Source organism: Felis catus, chromosome A2, assembly GCF_018350175.1.
Source record: "Felis catus isolate Fca126 chromosome A2, F.catus_Fca126_mat1.0, whole genome shotgun sequence".
Lineage (NCBI taxonomy): Eukaryota > Metazoa > Chordata > Mammalia > Carnivora > Felidae > Felis > Felis catus.
Window position 1 is genome coordinate 76,119,740 of NC_058369.1, and position 15,939 is coordinate 76,135,678.

The 15,939-nt window shown below is 39.7% G+C and overlaps 1 protein-coding gene across 3 annotated transcripts in view; it reads right to left on the bottom strand.

Moving 5' to 3' along the window:
• STARD3NL (STARD3 N-terminal like) overlaps window positions 1–15,939 on the bottom strand; it is a 54,758-nt gene that overhangs the window by 25,295 nt on the left and 13,524 nt on the right. For 2 of the 3 annotated variants that reach the window (XM_006929102.5, XM_019825306.3), the window contains exon 2: window positions 2,275–2,542. In XM_006929102.5, the coding sequence (XP_006929164.1) occupies window positions 2,275–2,499 (225 nt within the window). In that variant the 5' untranslated portion in view covers window positions 2,500–2,542. Of the gene's footprint in view, window positions 1–2,274; window positions 2,543–7,837; window positions 8,042–15,939 lie in introns of those variants that run through there. The other variant, XM_019825307.3, reaches the window with a different exon arrangement.

The window sequence follows — 15,939 nt, forward strand, 5'->3', positions numbered from 1 at the left end:
CATACATTATATACACACACACAATGGAATAGTACTCAGCTGTAAAAAATAATGCGATCCTGCCATTTGCAACAACATGGTTAGATGTAGAGAATATAATGCTAAGTGAAATAAGTCAGACAGAGAAAGACAAATACCGTATGATTTCACTCACACATGGAATTTAAGAAACGAAACAAATGAAGAAAAAAAGAGATAAACAAAAACCAGACTCTTACATATGGAGAACAAACTGTCAGTGGGGAGTTGGCGGGGAGGGGCTGGGAGAAACTGAAAAGGGAGATTAAGAGGTACAACCTTCCAGTTATAAAATAGATAAATCATGGAGATGAAAAGCACAGCACAGGAAACAAAGTCAGTAAGACTGCAATAGTGTTGTCTGGTGACAGATGGTGACTCCACTTACTGCATGAGCGCCGAGTCATGTACAGAAATGCTGAAATGTTTTATGCCTGAAACTAATGTTAACACTGCATATGTTAATTACCTTCAATAAAAAAAAAATTAAACAAAAATACATCTCTTAATTGCTAGGCCTGGTGATTTTTTTCATTTATAACCTGTCACACACAGACATCAACCAATCCCTCCTGAGGAACAAAACAGAGTTCAGTCCACTTCACTCAGTTGAAGGGAGGAGGAAGGTGAGTGTGATCCTACGAACCCCTCACCACAGCTCTACCCCCAGGCTTCCCTCACTTAAAAGTAGGTAGCGATCTTGGTGGTAAATCAATAAGTGCTTTGATTTTGTGCTGTCATTACAATCATTTTTACGTGAGCTCCCTAAAACTGCTGCTATGCTTTCCTGTTGAAAGATGTATTTCTGGGGTGCCCGGGTGGCTCAGTCTGTTTAGCATCCAACTCTTGATTTTGGCTCAGGTCGTGATCCCAGGGTTGTGGAACAGAGTCCCACGTTGGGCTCTGCACTGAGCATGGAGCCTGCTTGGGATTCTTTCTCTCTCCTCCTCTACCCCTCTCTCTCTCTCAGTAAAATAAAAAATAATAATAATAATAAGGGGTACCTGGTTAAGTCGGTTAAGTGTCTGACTCTTGGTTTCGGCTCAGGCCATGACCTCGCAGTGTTGTGGGTTCGAGCCCTGAGTTGGGCTCTGCGCTGGCAGTGCAGAGCCGTCTTGGGATTCTCTCTCTACCTCTCTGTCTGCCCCTCCCCTGCTCTCTCTCTCTCTCTCTCAAAAATAAATAAACTTAAAAAAATTTTTTAAATAAATTAAAAAGATGTATTTCTTTTTTATTTCTTAATAGGTACAAGTTTTGAAAACATATTACTCCTTTGAAATATATGTTAATTTAAATGTTTTCTTTAATATATACATGTGGAACAAATAATAAAAAGAGACTCTAAATTACTGCATCATATCACTGGCTTGTGTGGTTTTAAACAATTCTTGCCTGTGAGGAAAGCATTTGGAAGAGATTACCTATTTGTAAACAGAGTCAAGGCTTTGGGAGAAAACAGATATATTGGGCTAAATAAAATGTATTATTAAAATGTATTTCACCTGTCTATTTTCATCTTTATTAATGTAGCAACTAGAGAACTTAATTGTCTACAAGGCTTGCATTATATTTCCATTGGATAGTACTAGTCTAGAGAGTTATTTGGCAATATAACTGCATAGACCTGACAAGATCGAGACAAACCTCCAAATGGTTCTGAACATTTTTTTCACTAAAAGATGAATGATCTCTTTGTGAAAAAGTAAAGAATAAATGCAAGAAAACTCTTAAACATGGGGATTAGAAAAGTAGATGTAACATCTAAAACATATTCCAGAGGCATGCTACATTTTTGAAGCAAGGACCAGCAATCTTTTTCTGAGAAGGGCCAGGAAATAGATACTTTTGCCTTTGTGGGCCAGATGGACTCTGTCACAACTACTCAAGTCAACTATAGCACAAAAGCCAGCCACAGGCGAAAGGTAAACAGATGGGCAGGGCTGTGTTCCAATAAAACTTTATAAAAACAGGCCAGCTGAATTTGGCCCCCAGGCTATGGTTCGCTAACTCCTGACAGAGAACAAAACACCATGAATTCAAATTTCAAAGTGAGTTTTAAATGAACTAGCCTTTGTTTTAAAAAATAACAGCACAGAACAAGAGAGGTCAAAATCAGCTGGAAAAGAGCACTATCCCCCCCTTTGGAAAAACACGGAATTCACTAAACGACACAGAAATGAGGAGAAAAATAAGAAAATTGTTTCTTGGCTCTGGAAACAATTCTTATGTAAAGTCATGGGGAAGAAAAACACTTACATTTAACTCTATTATCCACAGTAACGTTACAAATAAGAGGTCAAAGGTGACAAACAAACAGAAAGTCCTCCGGACATCAGATATGCCTTTCTTCTCCCTTCCTTCATAGGACTCAATCCTGGCCATGAGGTGTGCAGGGTTGATGGAATGAACGTCGCGCAAGGAAGCGTGAGAGCTCTGGCTCCCGGTGAGGGCGTTCTCCATGTCTTCTTGCAGGGGGTTCATCCTGGAGGCGGGTTAAGGGAGCCTCTCTCCAACTTCACCATCCCTGGAGAGAAGACAGCTTTGTGTGAAATCAGAGCTCACCTGAAACCACCATGCCACCCCCACCTCCGCGCAACTGTTTCTCTAGCTGAGCGACAGTGTCGTCACTGAAGACACCGGTGTCCTGATGAAGACATAAACCCAAAGGGAAATGAGACGTGCCTCTTGATGTTCTCAATATTACAAACGAGCTGGTACAGACATGACTGGCAGCAGAGAAGAATGCAAGTGTGCCGCACTAAAGAGGGAAGACGGGATGCTGACCACACGAGGAAGGGGTAACTGAGAACCTGGAGCAAGCCGGTTCCCGTGCGTTTCCAGGGAGAAAACCTCTCCAAGTGTGTGTCATTACTCAGGAAAACATTTCCCGAAAGCTCCCCAGAGAGCGTGTGACTAGGACGTGAAAACTAGACACAGAAAACATTGTCTCCTGAAGAGGAACTGCTTTCCACCAAAAGTATCTAATAAACTGATCTTAGCGTTTCCCCCATTACGTCTTAATGAATAAGCATATGTCAGGCCCCTTCTTGGAAAAGTACCCACACCCCCAAAGTTCATCAGCGTTACACAAACACCTCTGCTGATGACCCAAGTTACAGCTCTATCTAGAGATCCAAGACCCCTTCTCCCCAAGGCTAGGATGTGCTTCTACGCTAAAAGTGAAAGATTACTAACCTAAATGATCTGACCTCCTCAAGAAGGAGGGCAAAAACATGAAACAGTATGGTGGACGGTATTGCTGTGTTCCTTCTACAGCACCTCTCCCCGTAGGGGGACACTAGACCCCTGGCTCTACTGACCTCATGTGCGTTTCCCCGGGCCAATTTAACCCGCTTCTGTCCACACATAAGAACCCTGCACTGGTTCTCCTTTCCTTCTGCCACAGTGACTGGCAATGTCCAGATAAGGAAGAGCATTTTCAAGGCGGGTAAAACGGAAGTTGAAAACAGACTGCTGACATCTCCCAGAAGCATCATGGTCCCGCTCGGTCCTACTCACAGTCCAGAACAGTGTCGCTACACATGGTCCTCATTTCTTTCCCTTCCCATATTCCAGGAACAAAAGTCCCTTCCACATTTTCATACGATAAAACGACATAACATTTTCCAAAGCAGTTCGGTTATACGAACTAAGATGCTTTAAGATATTCATACCTACTGGTCCGGTAACCCCAGGCCAAGACAAAAACTGATTTATGTCACTAGAGGTTGGGTTAGTGATGTTAGTGATTACCCGTGAGCAAGAGAGAGGGAACAGAGACTAGAGCTCACAAGTTTGGTCAAATTCCATTTCTTGGCCTGAGTAGAGCTCCCATGGCTGTGCTCCCTTAGTGATAATTTACTGATGTAGGGTAGTCATTTCAATGGGGCACCGACTTGCAAATATTCAAATTGCTGTATGCTTACGTACACGTATGCATGTATGAATGGTGTGTGTGTGTCTGTTAGGTAGACTTTATCATTATATATGTATAATAGTCCCAATGAGAAAACAATCTAAATATCTAACAAAAAGGGAATAATGAGATAAATCATAGTATAACCACAATATAGTCATTAAATAAGGTACTCAAAACTTAGAAAAATGATTACGCTATAATAGTAACTAGACTAAAATCTCAACATCAAATGGAACACAGGCACAGACAGCATTTTCACAACTTTGTAAAATAAAACCAAATTTTTCAAAGAATGTACCTATGAAACATATCAAATGCTAATAGTGATTATCTCTGCCTGGTGATATATTTTCCCCCTTTTATCTTTTCCATGTTTTTGTATTTCCTATTTTGCACATATTGTGTCTACAACACAGGGACTAAATTAAAACATCATTGTGGTAGAGTCCTAGACAGATGTCCCAGGACTCTATTAGCTCTTCCCTCTCTTTCACACATCTGGGTGACAGGAGATAACAGCCTATTGAGCATTCTGAAAAGCTCAGTAGGAGTCCACTTCAGTGCTTTGTAAAATAAAATACAAAATTCCAAAAGTTCAAAGTACTCTACACAATTTCTTTCTCAATGAGACCAACACCATCCTAAGGGAAGGGATTCCAATGGCATATTCCCCTGTCTAGTTGGTTTTTAAAATAAAGCTTGCAAAACACTAACTTTATTCTGCCAGACTTCTAACAGTTAATTCTGGGACAGTAAGTAAAAAGGAATGTAACTATGTTTTCTGTGATAAAACACACACAAAATTCAAAGAGATACCAGAGATGCTCTCTAAATCTGAACCTAGATAAATAGAGACATATTTCTGTGGCAACACATTCTACAGCAAGAAAAAGGAACCCAAGTAGTTTTTAAACTGATCTAATATTATTCTATTAGCAAGTATATTTAAAAATTAATTTAACCATTTTTTTAATTTTTTATGATTTTTTTTTGAGAGAGAGCAAGAGCATGGGTGCACAGGAGAGGGGCACAAGAAGAGGGAGAGAGAGAGAGAATCTTAAGCGGGCTTCACACTCTGCACAGAGCCCCACGTGGGGCTTGATCCCATGACCTTGGGATCATGACCTGAGTCGAAATCAAGAGTCGGATGTTCAACTGACTGAGCCACCCAGGCACCCCTAAAAATTAATTTAAACTCTTAAATCCACTAAACCGTATGGACGATTCAACAAATTCACAATTCAAACTCAGGGCTGTTTTTAGGAAGAAAATCGCTTTTCTCAGGCTCATGCATTCCTCCGTCCCTGAGCCCACTCCTCATGAATACAAAGGGATCCCAAAGCAAAACATCACTCCTAGAAATCTGAGGCTATTTCAAACTAAAATCTGACATCATTCAATGGCATACACCTTCCCTGAGAAATGAGGATCATTCCATTATCTTTCAGATGCATACACAGAACTGCTAAGTAGCTAGAATCTACAGATACTTGCACACCTTTAGCAATAGTTACCCAAAGCACAGATTGTTGTGAGCAGAAAGAGAGAGCTTCCTTATAAGGTGTAAAAGAGGACACCACACAAAGCCCCTTTCTACTCTACAATGACAGGACTTCATCCTAACCCTGTCCTTCCAAAAGGTTCAAGTATGAAACTTTACAGTAGACGTCACTGAAATGCTCTCCACATTCTAATCCCCAGGCAGGTCAAGTACATCTCCTCCAAGTCCCCCTAGGGCCGTGGATATTATGTCACTTCTGGAACTGCTTACCACAATGTGCCTTAATTATCCACTCGCCTGTCTCTCCTGCTAGTCAGTGTGTTCCGTGAAGGCCTTGAATTTGATTTGCACATCCCTGTGCCCCAAGGACTACCCCAGTACACGGGACATGGCAAGAACAAAACAAATGTCGACTAAGTAAATTCTACCACCTCACACAGAGACCCGCAGAGCCGGCTTTCACATTCTCTGCACTGGAGAGGCCACAACTGTTTTTTCCAAGGAAGAGCTTGGATATTCTCCCAGGTATAATTTTGGAAGCACTAAATATTCAGTTCTTGGTACTGAGAGTCTCTCTGGGGTTGGTTTAAGGAAAGCTAAGCCTCTCTAAGGAGGGGGGTAAGTACCAAAGAGATGTATACACAGGAACCTAAATCTGCAATGCAAGATTTATTCCAACCATGGGGAACATATGGGGGATGAGGGTGGAGAACTACAAAGAAAAGAAAAGAAAAACATCCCCTTATCTTTTTCTGGCATTTGCGTGAGATGAGAATCTTTTTGTTCTTTCAGTTTTTGAAAATGAGATTCACGTCTTCGTGAATCTCATATGAATCGCTGTCCTCCTCTGTACTGTAATATTAGCCAGCCATTTCTTCATTATGCTACATTAACAAGGTGCTCCAAAGTTCAAGGGCATAACACGATCTACATTTGTTCTCAAGCTCACAGGTCTACAGGTTGCCTGAAGTTCAGCTGATCTCGTGGGGGCTCAGCTGGGCAACTCTGCTTCTAGGGGCAGCACAACTTGGCTTCAAATTGTGTTGGATGCAGGTTGGCTCTCTGTCTTCCTCCTCAGACCAGGACTATCTGGGTCACGTGCTTTTCACAGCAAGTGGCAACAGCACACGAGACAAGCGAGAGCATGTAAATACGTTTAAAATCTCTGTATATGTCACGTCTGCTCATATTCTATCGGCCAAAATCTTCTCTCAAGGCCATGCCCAAAGGCTGTAGAGCTGGGATTTACACTCTGCTCAGAGAGGAGAAAGCAAGTGAACATTTGCTGGTTAATATTCCAGCCTGGCACAGCTATCAGTGCTCTAAACCGGGGGTTGGCAAACTGTAGCCTAGAGGTCAACTATGGCTTGCTACCTGTTTCTGAGTATCAGGTTTTAACAGAACACCACCACACCCATTCTGAGGGTCTGTGGATGCTTTCACACTAGGACGACAGAAGTGAACTATCACAACAGAAACCATATTTACTTTCTGCATTTTTCCAGAAAAAGGGATGAGTGCTTTCATCAGCTTCACAAAGTAGACCCAGGTGAGATCTGGAGTGATTCAGGCTAGCAACCGCAGGCTAACTGATGAATATGAATCCTTCCAATGCATGCTCTGATTGTGTGGTTAGCAAAAACCTGCAATTCATTTACCTGAGGGCCACTTCAAATGGCATGAACATGCTGCTCGTGGACTTAATTCTCTTTCCTTAACTCCACACTACTAAAATTGGAGAAAAATCCTGTCTCATCTATGCTGGTAGCTTCTTAAACGAGGATACCCTTCCCACGTGGAAAAAAACAAAAACAAAACGAAAAGAACGGAGATCCTTTCTGCTTCCAAGAAGAACTGCTTACATCTTTGGGTTTCTTCCACCGCACTGGTCCCCAGGCTGGGTGCAAAGCTGAGCCAAAGCTTCAACTCCATCTGCTTGAGCACAGAATCGATACTCTCCAGACGTTAAACAGCGGCTGCTCTGAGCACTAGTCATCACTGCTGGCCTCATACAAAAGTCCCAGAGTTTCTTGCACCTTCCTAGAGAGAGCCTCTGGGCACCAGCTGGGGGCATCACACCACACCTTTCATCCCCAACACCCAGCCTTCTTCTCTTACTACTTATGGCTACAGTCAGGACACTGTATGTTCTCCTCCAAGAGAGTGCCAGAATAACAGACACTGAAATCATTTAATTCAGAATGACTTTAGGTCCTCATCTTAACCAAAGGCCTAGGGAGCGGAACTGGCTTATCGACATGTTTTGCTTGGTCTGGCACAGTGTTTCTCAAGTTTTTGAACTATCAACATTTTAAATAATGAAGTTTCATATAAAACTCCAGACTTCCAGCTTCTCTTGAAAAGTTAAAAGCAGAATCAGGAGGCCTGCATTTCCTTACCACGGCAGTAAGGCTGCTGATCTCTTTAGACGTAATACGCACTTTCCACTCGGCCTCAGTTTCGACCTAGCTCGGAGGGGTTTAAGTTTGCCAGTCTGATCGATTTCCACTCCCTTGTTTCACAGGCAAAGAGACATATTAGTGCCTGAAGACTGTGTCTCATCATGTTGTTTCAAAGCTTTCTTCATCTTTGTTAACCAAGTTATTCTTGCCTGTAAAACAAATGTATGTATGCTTAAACTTGAAAAAAAAAAAAAAGAAATAAGAATCTGAGGCCTACATGGATTACAGGGATGTGCCCATCTAAAAGAGATTTTAAGATATATTTTAGGATTAAAGCTCAAATCTTTTACTTCTTTCCTCTCCATCACTCTAAGAGGAAACAGGATTACAGGGATGTGCCCATCTAAAAGACATTTTAAGATATATTTTAGGATTAAAGCTCAAATCTTTTACTTCTTTCCTCTCCATCACTACCAAGAGGAAACAGGAGGGACATCTGTAGGTGTTTAAATGGGCCCTGGATACAGGCATTGAATTTGAGCTTCCCCAAAGACCCGGGCTGCCTCAGCTGGGCCCGCTCTACCCTAAGACCAGGTTTCTGTGGGAGCAGGTAGCAGACTGAGCTGACTATCCTCTCGCGAGGCGCATATGTTAGACCTAGTTTATGATGGTAAAAGTCCTATCTAGAGCCTGCAGGTTCCAAGATGAAACAACTAGAACTGGGGAATGGGAATACTGAGCGGATAACCTGACATTTACAAACATGCCTTGCCACTAAGAGAAAGAGGCATGGTAACTAAGAAACCTAGAGACTTTAAAGAATAAATATGCACAGAAAGAGAGGATGTGGGAAGGAAGCTAAAGCTAATTTGGGGCATTAAAAAACATAGTAAAGCAATCTTCATATTTTTTTAAGTTTATTTACTTATTTTGAGAAAGAGAGCATGTATGTGCATTGAGTAGGGGAGAGACAGAGAGAGAGAGAGAGAGAGAGAGACAGAGAGAGAGAGAGAGAGAGACAGAGAGAGAGTGAGAGACAGAATCCCACACTGTCAGCACAGAGCCCCATGCGGGGCTCTATCCCACGAACCATGAGATGATGACCTGAGCCGCCATCAAGTGTTGGACGCTTAACCAACTGAGCCACTGATGCACCCCATGGCCTTCATATTTTAAAGTTATCAATATGGGGGGGAGGAAAGTTCTGCCATGCCTAAAAATGTCATGTCAAAATCAGCCAACAGCTTTCTACTTAATGCTTGCTTACATGAAGCTGCTTGTATTTTTTAAAACTTTCAAAGTTGTTTGTAGGTTAAGATGTTCTAAACGAAGAAACAAGTATGATTCCCCGTCCTGTACTTCTTGGTGCTGTTGATGCTGTGACATATGCCAACCTTACCCTGAAAGTAAAGACCTGGGAGAACGCTGACGAAACTGGCTTGAGAAAGACTGGCAGGGGGCAAGGTTAAGGAGCTGACACCATTGTACAACCCTGCAGCTTCCTGAGCAGGAGAACTGGTGTTACGAAACACTACAAGAAGTTTCACTTATGAGCAGACTGCCCGCTACCATTATGTTCACATTTCCAAACAGTCTTGGCTTACTTTACGCCATGTATTTTCCAAACGAAATACAACGTTGAGAAAAATACTTCTACAATCTAGGCTATAGGATTGAATTTTATTTTTTTGCTTCAAGTTTTTATTTAAATTCTAGTTGGCTAACATATAGCATAATAATGGTTTCAGGAGAAAAATTTTGTGATTTATCACTTATATACAACACCCAGTGCTCATCCCGACAAGTGCCCTCCTTAATGCCCATCATCACCCATTTGACCCATCCCTCCACCCACCTCCCCTCCTTCAACCCTCAGTTTGTTCTCTATAGCCATTAAAGAAAAATGAAATCTTGCCATTTGCAACGATGTGATGGAGCTAAAGAGTGCCACGCTAAGCAAAATAAGTCAGAGAAAGACAAATACCATATGATTTCACTCACATGTAGAATTTAAGATACAAAACAGATGAATACCGGATTGGATTTTATAACACCTACATAGCATATTCAAGTTAGCAGTTTAAACAAGAGGAAATTCCTGGATAGAGAGAAACAATTGGAGATTGCTAGATAGAGAAATCTGGGGGGGGGGGGGGGGGGGAAGGATCAGTTATTTCAAAGTAATAGTGAAAAATTTTTATGGAGAATTAAATAAAACCCTCCAACTGTTTGGTATTACTTCAAATAAAAACAAATCTTTCCTGAGTCAAGGAGTCAAATTTTGCCAGTAGATACCTATTAATTTGACAACTGAGTGGACTATTTAAAAAAGAGAAAGAAAAAAATTATGTGCATGTATGAAACTCTGCAAGGCTTTTTATAGACTTCCCCCTATCATCAGGACTACAATGGGGGAAAGCAGGGGAGAATTTTGAAACAATTAAAATAATACTGCTCTCTGAGTATGTCTCTCTGTATATGTAAACTATACATTTAACACACAATGAATCAGAGTGGATGTACTGTGTCCCTCAAGAAGCCAAAGGGCTCGCAGTCCAAGATAGGAGAGTGCTGACGGGACTTATCATCAGCTAGGCTGTAAGGAGTGGAAGAGGAAATGTGCCCTTCAGAGAGGAGATGGGTCAGTCCAGAAAACACAGGGAGAGGAGTGTCACAAACGAATGGTGGCTGTACCCAACCCGGCATCTTCAAGAGGGAGTGCCTTGCCTGGTGGATTTTAAGTATCTCCAGTCCAGCAGTCAGATTATTCCTCTGATTAATACGATGGCTAAGGGTATCATTAGTCCCTTTTGTCACCGAACAATTTAATAATTCCCTGCATGCTTCCCACCACCTTTTAAACATTCTGTTTCTTATTAAAATATCATAGTTTGAGTAGGGAGACAGTAAGACTGGTCAGCTTGAAACAAACTCAGTCTACACAGCACTTACAGTGTTCACTGCAGATTTTAAGATGTGAGTTGACCCATGTGAGGCAGAGCCACTCTCCACTGGGCTCTCTGTAAACAGATGGGGACAAATCAGGTCTCCCGGTCAACAAGAAAGAGGGCTGGACTATAACACTAACAAAGTCAACGTGATGCCACTATGAAGCTGTTTGGGAGATGGATGTCTAGCTGTCTCCTGATGACCCTCAAAAGCACTGCTTTCTGGCAACATCTAGAGATACCATTCAGACACCACCTTAGTGATGGGTTAGTCATCTTTAAATATTAGCATATTCTGTGTATAATATGCAAGAGGTGACATTTTAAAAAAGAAGTATAGAAAGCTGTGCCTTTACTGAAGTATGCTTCCAATATCTCTTTAATTTTTTTTAAAAAAATTTTAACGTTTATTTATTTTTGAGAGACAGAGAGAGACAGAGCATGAGTGAGGGAGGGGCAGAGAGAAAGGGAGACAGAATGTGAAGCCGGCTCCAGGCTCTGAGCTGTCAGCACAGAGCCCGACATGGGGCTCAAACCCATGAACTGTGAGATTATGACCTGAGTTGAAGTCGGCACTTAACCAATTGAGCCACCCAGGCATCCCCTCTTCCAATATCTCTTTGTAAGCTTACATGCAATTATCAATAATTTTCTATAAGTGAATTATTAAGAGCACCACAGTTATCAGGCTCCAAACAGATATAGAATAACTGAACTTGACTCTGCAATGCTAATACAGTACATTTGCTTATTTTAAAATCTGACTTACAAGTATTTGAGTATGATTACTAATTCATAACCAAAAAAAAAGCAGGGAGGTTCTTAGTAAGTATACAAAATCTTCAAAAACTCAAGATTCATAATTAAGCTCTAAAGATTCTGCCATATATCCTCTTAACTAAGCAAGTATAGCTAATGTTTGTATTTCTAAAAATTGAGAAGTGTAATACATTTGAAATAAGGTTTAAGATTTACCACTCAGTATCAGTAATGTATGCCTTACCAGAAAGAACAGAGATAACAAATGCATCTTAAAAACAAAGAAAATGTAAAAGCTAAGTAAACGATAAATCATGATCAAAATGGAAGGTGTGACAGTTTATTTTTTTAAAAATCCTATTTGGTATCTTAAAGATATACATACGGATACTGATTATTTGAATACATAATAAAGTTTTTTAAAGACAGATAATTCTTTTTGTAACCCTTCAATCACAGACTATATACTATTTTGAGCATATTTTGATACGCTTACAACATTTAGCATAAAACTATACTACTAAAAATATCTAATTCAGTAAGTCTTGCAATTAGGAACTGTCTACAGAAAAACAATGCATAATAGACACTCATAACATAGCAGTACTTCCTAAAATAACTACTGAGATAAATATGTTTAATTTTTTTTTAAATAGTATTTTTAAAATGACAGTAAGGCCTTAGGAAAATGTTCACAGGGAGATGTTTATAAAAGAACTCTAAAAATGTTCTATTAAAGATGCATTTAGATAAGAACATGTCAAACTCTCTGATATTCAGTGTAAATATCCATTTTTCTCCTCTCCTATATCAGGGATGAGAAATGCATACAATAGAAGTAACACATCTTACTCTGAAAAACAATAAATTATGTTGTATAATTAAAAAAATAATGACAGTAAAAACAGTGGAAAGGTGTCATAGTTGTGCTTATCATCAAATTCATTTCCTTGAAGTGCTTTAATTCCTTTTTAAATAAAGAATAAAATTTTAAAAATGAGGCATTTAAGTTATAACGTTACAAAAACTGTAAGTATCCCACAGGGAAAAACATTAAAAAGGAAAAAAGAAAAACAGTGAACACAATTAATAAATAAATCTGAAAGGAGAAGGATAAATGTTCCATGCTGGGGGATGGGTATAATGTGATTCATCACACTAAACTCTCTACTTTTGTACATGGGTAAACGTTTCCATAAGTTTAAGATACACAAATAAGCCTAAGAAATGGGCAAACAAGCAAACCTGGATTGCAGAGGGGGCGATTAAGAAAGGAATACAAGTAACACTACTAGGAGAGGTGGTTCTTCAAACAGAAGGTGACACTTCACACTCACTGTGTTTGAAAAGCATAAATTGGAAATATTACATCAAGAAGATGTAGATGGGCTGACTAGAATGAATCAACCAGAATGAACCCAAAAGGAAAAGTGAAAAAGTTGACAAAGAATTACCTGGCAAAGGAACTAGAGTCAGACAGTTTGGTATTTCAAAATTGTGGGAAAAAAAAATAAAATTTTACAAACTTTAAATGTTATGTTATGTTCCATGACATTAAAAAAAAAGAAACAAAGAAAGTGAGGTTACCCTTAAAGCTAGAATAATCCGACATTATCTGACCAAGAACATACAGGGACAAAGAATACAACACAAATATGAACTAATCCTATCTATTGACATGTTATTATATATTATATAACACTGCATATACTACATATTAACCTAATAGCAAAATGAGTCATTTCCGTAGTGCAGACTGAGTTAGGCACAGTGCTGAGTTCTTAACGTACATTAGACTCCTTTAAACCTCGCGACTGCTCCCATGAGTAGATCTTCTGTATTCAAATGTTCCTGAAACATCACATAAATAAGTAAAAACTCATATAAATAAAAACTAAACCTAATAAGAAGGCAGATTATCTCTGTTCACCCATTAAAATGTTTCTTTGCATTTCAAAAACATTCATAAACACAACCTATAATTCATTTGGGCCAAAAAGCTTTGAAATTATGCACATTTTGACTGGTTTTCAATTTGGTGGGGGACTGGCATAACTTCAAACTTTGTGAGACTCTTCATTTCCATCTAGACATCTACTGTCTTCCACTTTCCTTAAAATGTGGTTCTCTCAAGTCTCTTATTCTTCAAGTTTTAAAAGAGACATAAGGAAATACATTAGTGATATAAGAAAGACAGCAGTGTAAATGAAGAAAAAGCGACAACTGATAATCAGCATCAGGAGACACAGAACAGGGGCAGACAGGAGAGGACTGTGTGCCCATCTTCAGGGGCCATATGTGTGCCACACTACTGATTTATCAGGAGAAGTCAGAAATCTGAACTGTAATAGGAAATTGACCACGTACCAAGTATTAGTTCAATTAAACAAATAATAAAACTACTAAAGATCAAGGAAAACTCATTACCTATAAACTATCTGCCCAAAACTTTCCTAAGTTTTTCTGCAAAAAATATCTACAGATGATAAAGATGCCATTGAAATTCAGCTACGAAAAGACTAAAACTACTAGTCTTTCTAGCTCATGAAGAAAGAAACCTACACATCAAAATATACTGAGGGTTCCACTTAAAAGTTAATGAAACAGAGGTGCCTGGGTGGCCCAGTGGGTTAAGCGACTATTGACTTAGGCTCAGGTCATGATCTCACAGTTTGTGGGTTTGAGTACCACTCTGTCAGCATAGAGACTGCTTGGGATTCTCTCCCTCCCTCTCTGCCCCCACCCTGCTTGTGCACACACGTGCACACACAGTCTTCCTCTCTCTCTCAAAAAAATAAGCACTTAGAAAATAAATAAAAGTTAATGAAACAAAGCCATCTTCATGGGTTATGTAGTAGAAGAAACTGCAGGTGAATAACATGATTTTAGGATGAGGAATCTGTAAGAATAAAGAGAAACAGATCTCAACACATAAAAATAAAAAGCTTCCCTATCTTAACCACATTAGAAGTAAAACTTACGTGATTAAAGACACAATGAAGACCTTACAATTCAATTAGAAAAATGGGCAAAGAAAGACAAGGCACACAAGGAAAAGAAATTTCTTTTGAATAAAAAAGAATTCTCGGGGCGCCTGGGTGGTGCAGTCGGTTAAGCGTCCGACTTCAGCCAGGTCACGTTCTCGCGGTCCGTGAGTTCGAGCCCTGCGTTGGGCTCTGGGCTGATGGCTCAGAGCCTGGAGCCTGTTTCCGATTCTGTGTCTCCCTCTCTCTCTGCCCCTCCCCCGTTCATGCTCCGTCTCTCTCTGTCCCAAAAATAAATAAATGTTGAAAAAAAAAAATTAAAAAAAAAAAAAAAAGAATTCTCATCCAACACCTGTAAATTTTTTAGAGAAGCAAATTAAATTCATGAGATCATTTATTAAATAGTTTCCGGGGACCTTCAGGTAGACCTCAAACTCCTTAATCTTGCCTAACCTAACACATGGCCTACTTCTGCCTCCCTCTCCAGAACCACTTCAGGCTGAAAATCACAAGCACTTCCCTAAAGGAATCACATTCTCAGGCACCTCTACTTGTAATTTTCCCTCTACCTGGACTGCTCCTCTCCCTACGTCTCTGGCTTACTCATCCCGTAAGCCTTAACTCAAACACCATTTTCTCTGGGAGGCTTTGGCTTCCTCCCACTCTTCCACACCTTTCTCCCCTGAGCAGAGAACAGCATAGACCTCTATAATGGCATTTATTATGCTGCAGCAAGACTATTTTTGCTCTTTTTTTTTTTTTTAAAGCAACAGCTTGCTTACAATGTTGTGATTCACCTATTTACCAATTCCTTCATTCTGGACAGTGAGAGTGGGGAGAAACTAAAGAGAAAGAGACAGATGAAAAGAAAGAAGGAAGGAAGGAAGGGAGGGGAAAAAAGAAAGAAAGGAAGGAAGGAAGAGGGGAAGAAAAGAAGAAAATGTAAAATTGCATTGAAAACATTAAAATAAATTTAATAAAATATATGCAATAAATTTAAGGAATAAATTTAGCAAAACATATGCAAGATCCCAACACTGAAAACTGTAACACATTGCAGAGAGAAGAAATAAAGATGAAAATAAATGGAGAAATATACAGCATTTATGGATTGGAAGAATTCAGTGGTAACATTTTAATTCCTCCCAAACTGATCTACAGAGTCAGCTTAATTCCAATAATAACCCACCAAGGTTTTTATGGTAGAAATTGATACGTTATTTCTAAAATGTATATAGAAATGCAAAGAAATGAGAATATCCAAAGAATCTTGAGGAAGAACAACAAAATTGGAAGACTCCTACTACCTAACTTAAAGATCATCTATAATGCTTCAGGAATGAAAACAGTGTGGTGCTAATATACAGATCAACAAATAGATTGACAGAACATAACGGACAGCCTAGAA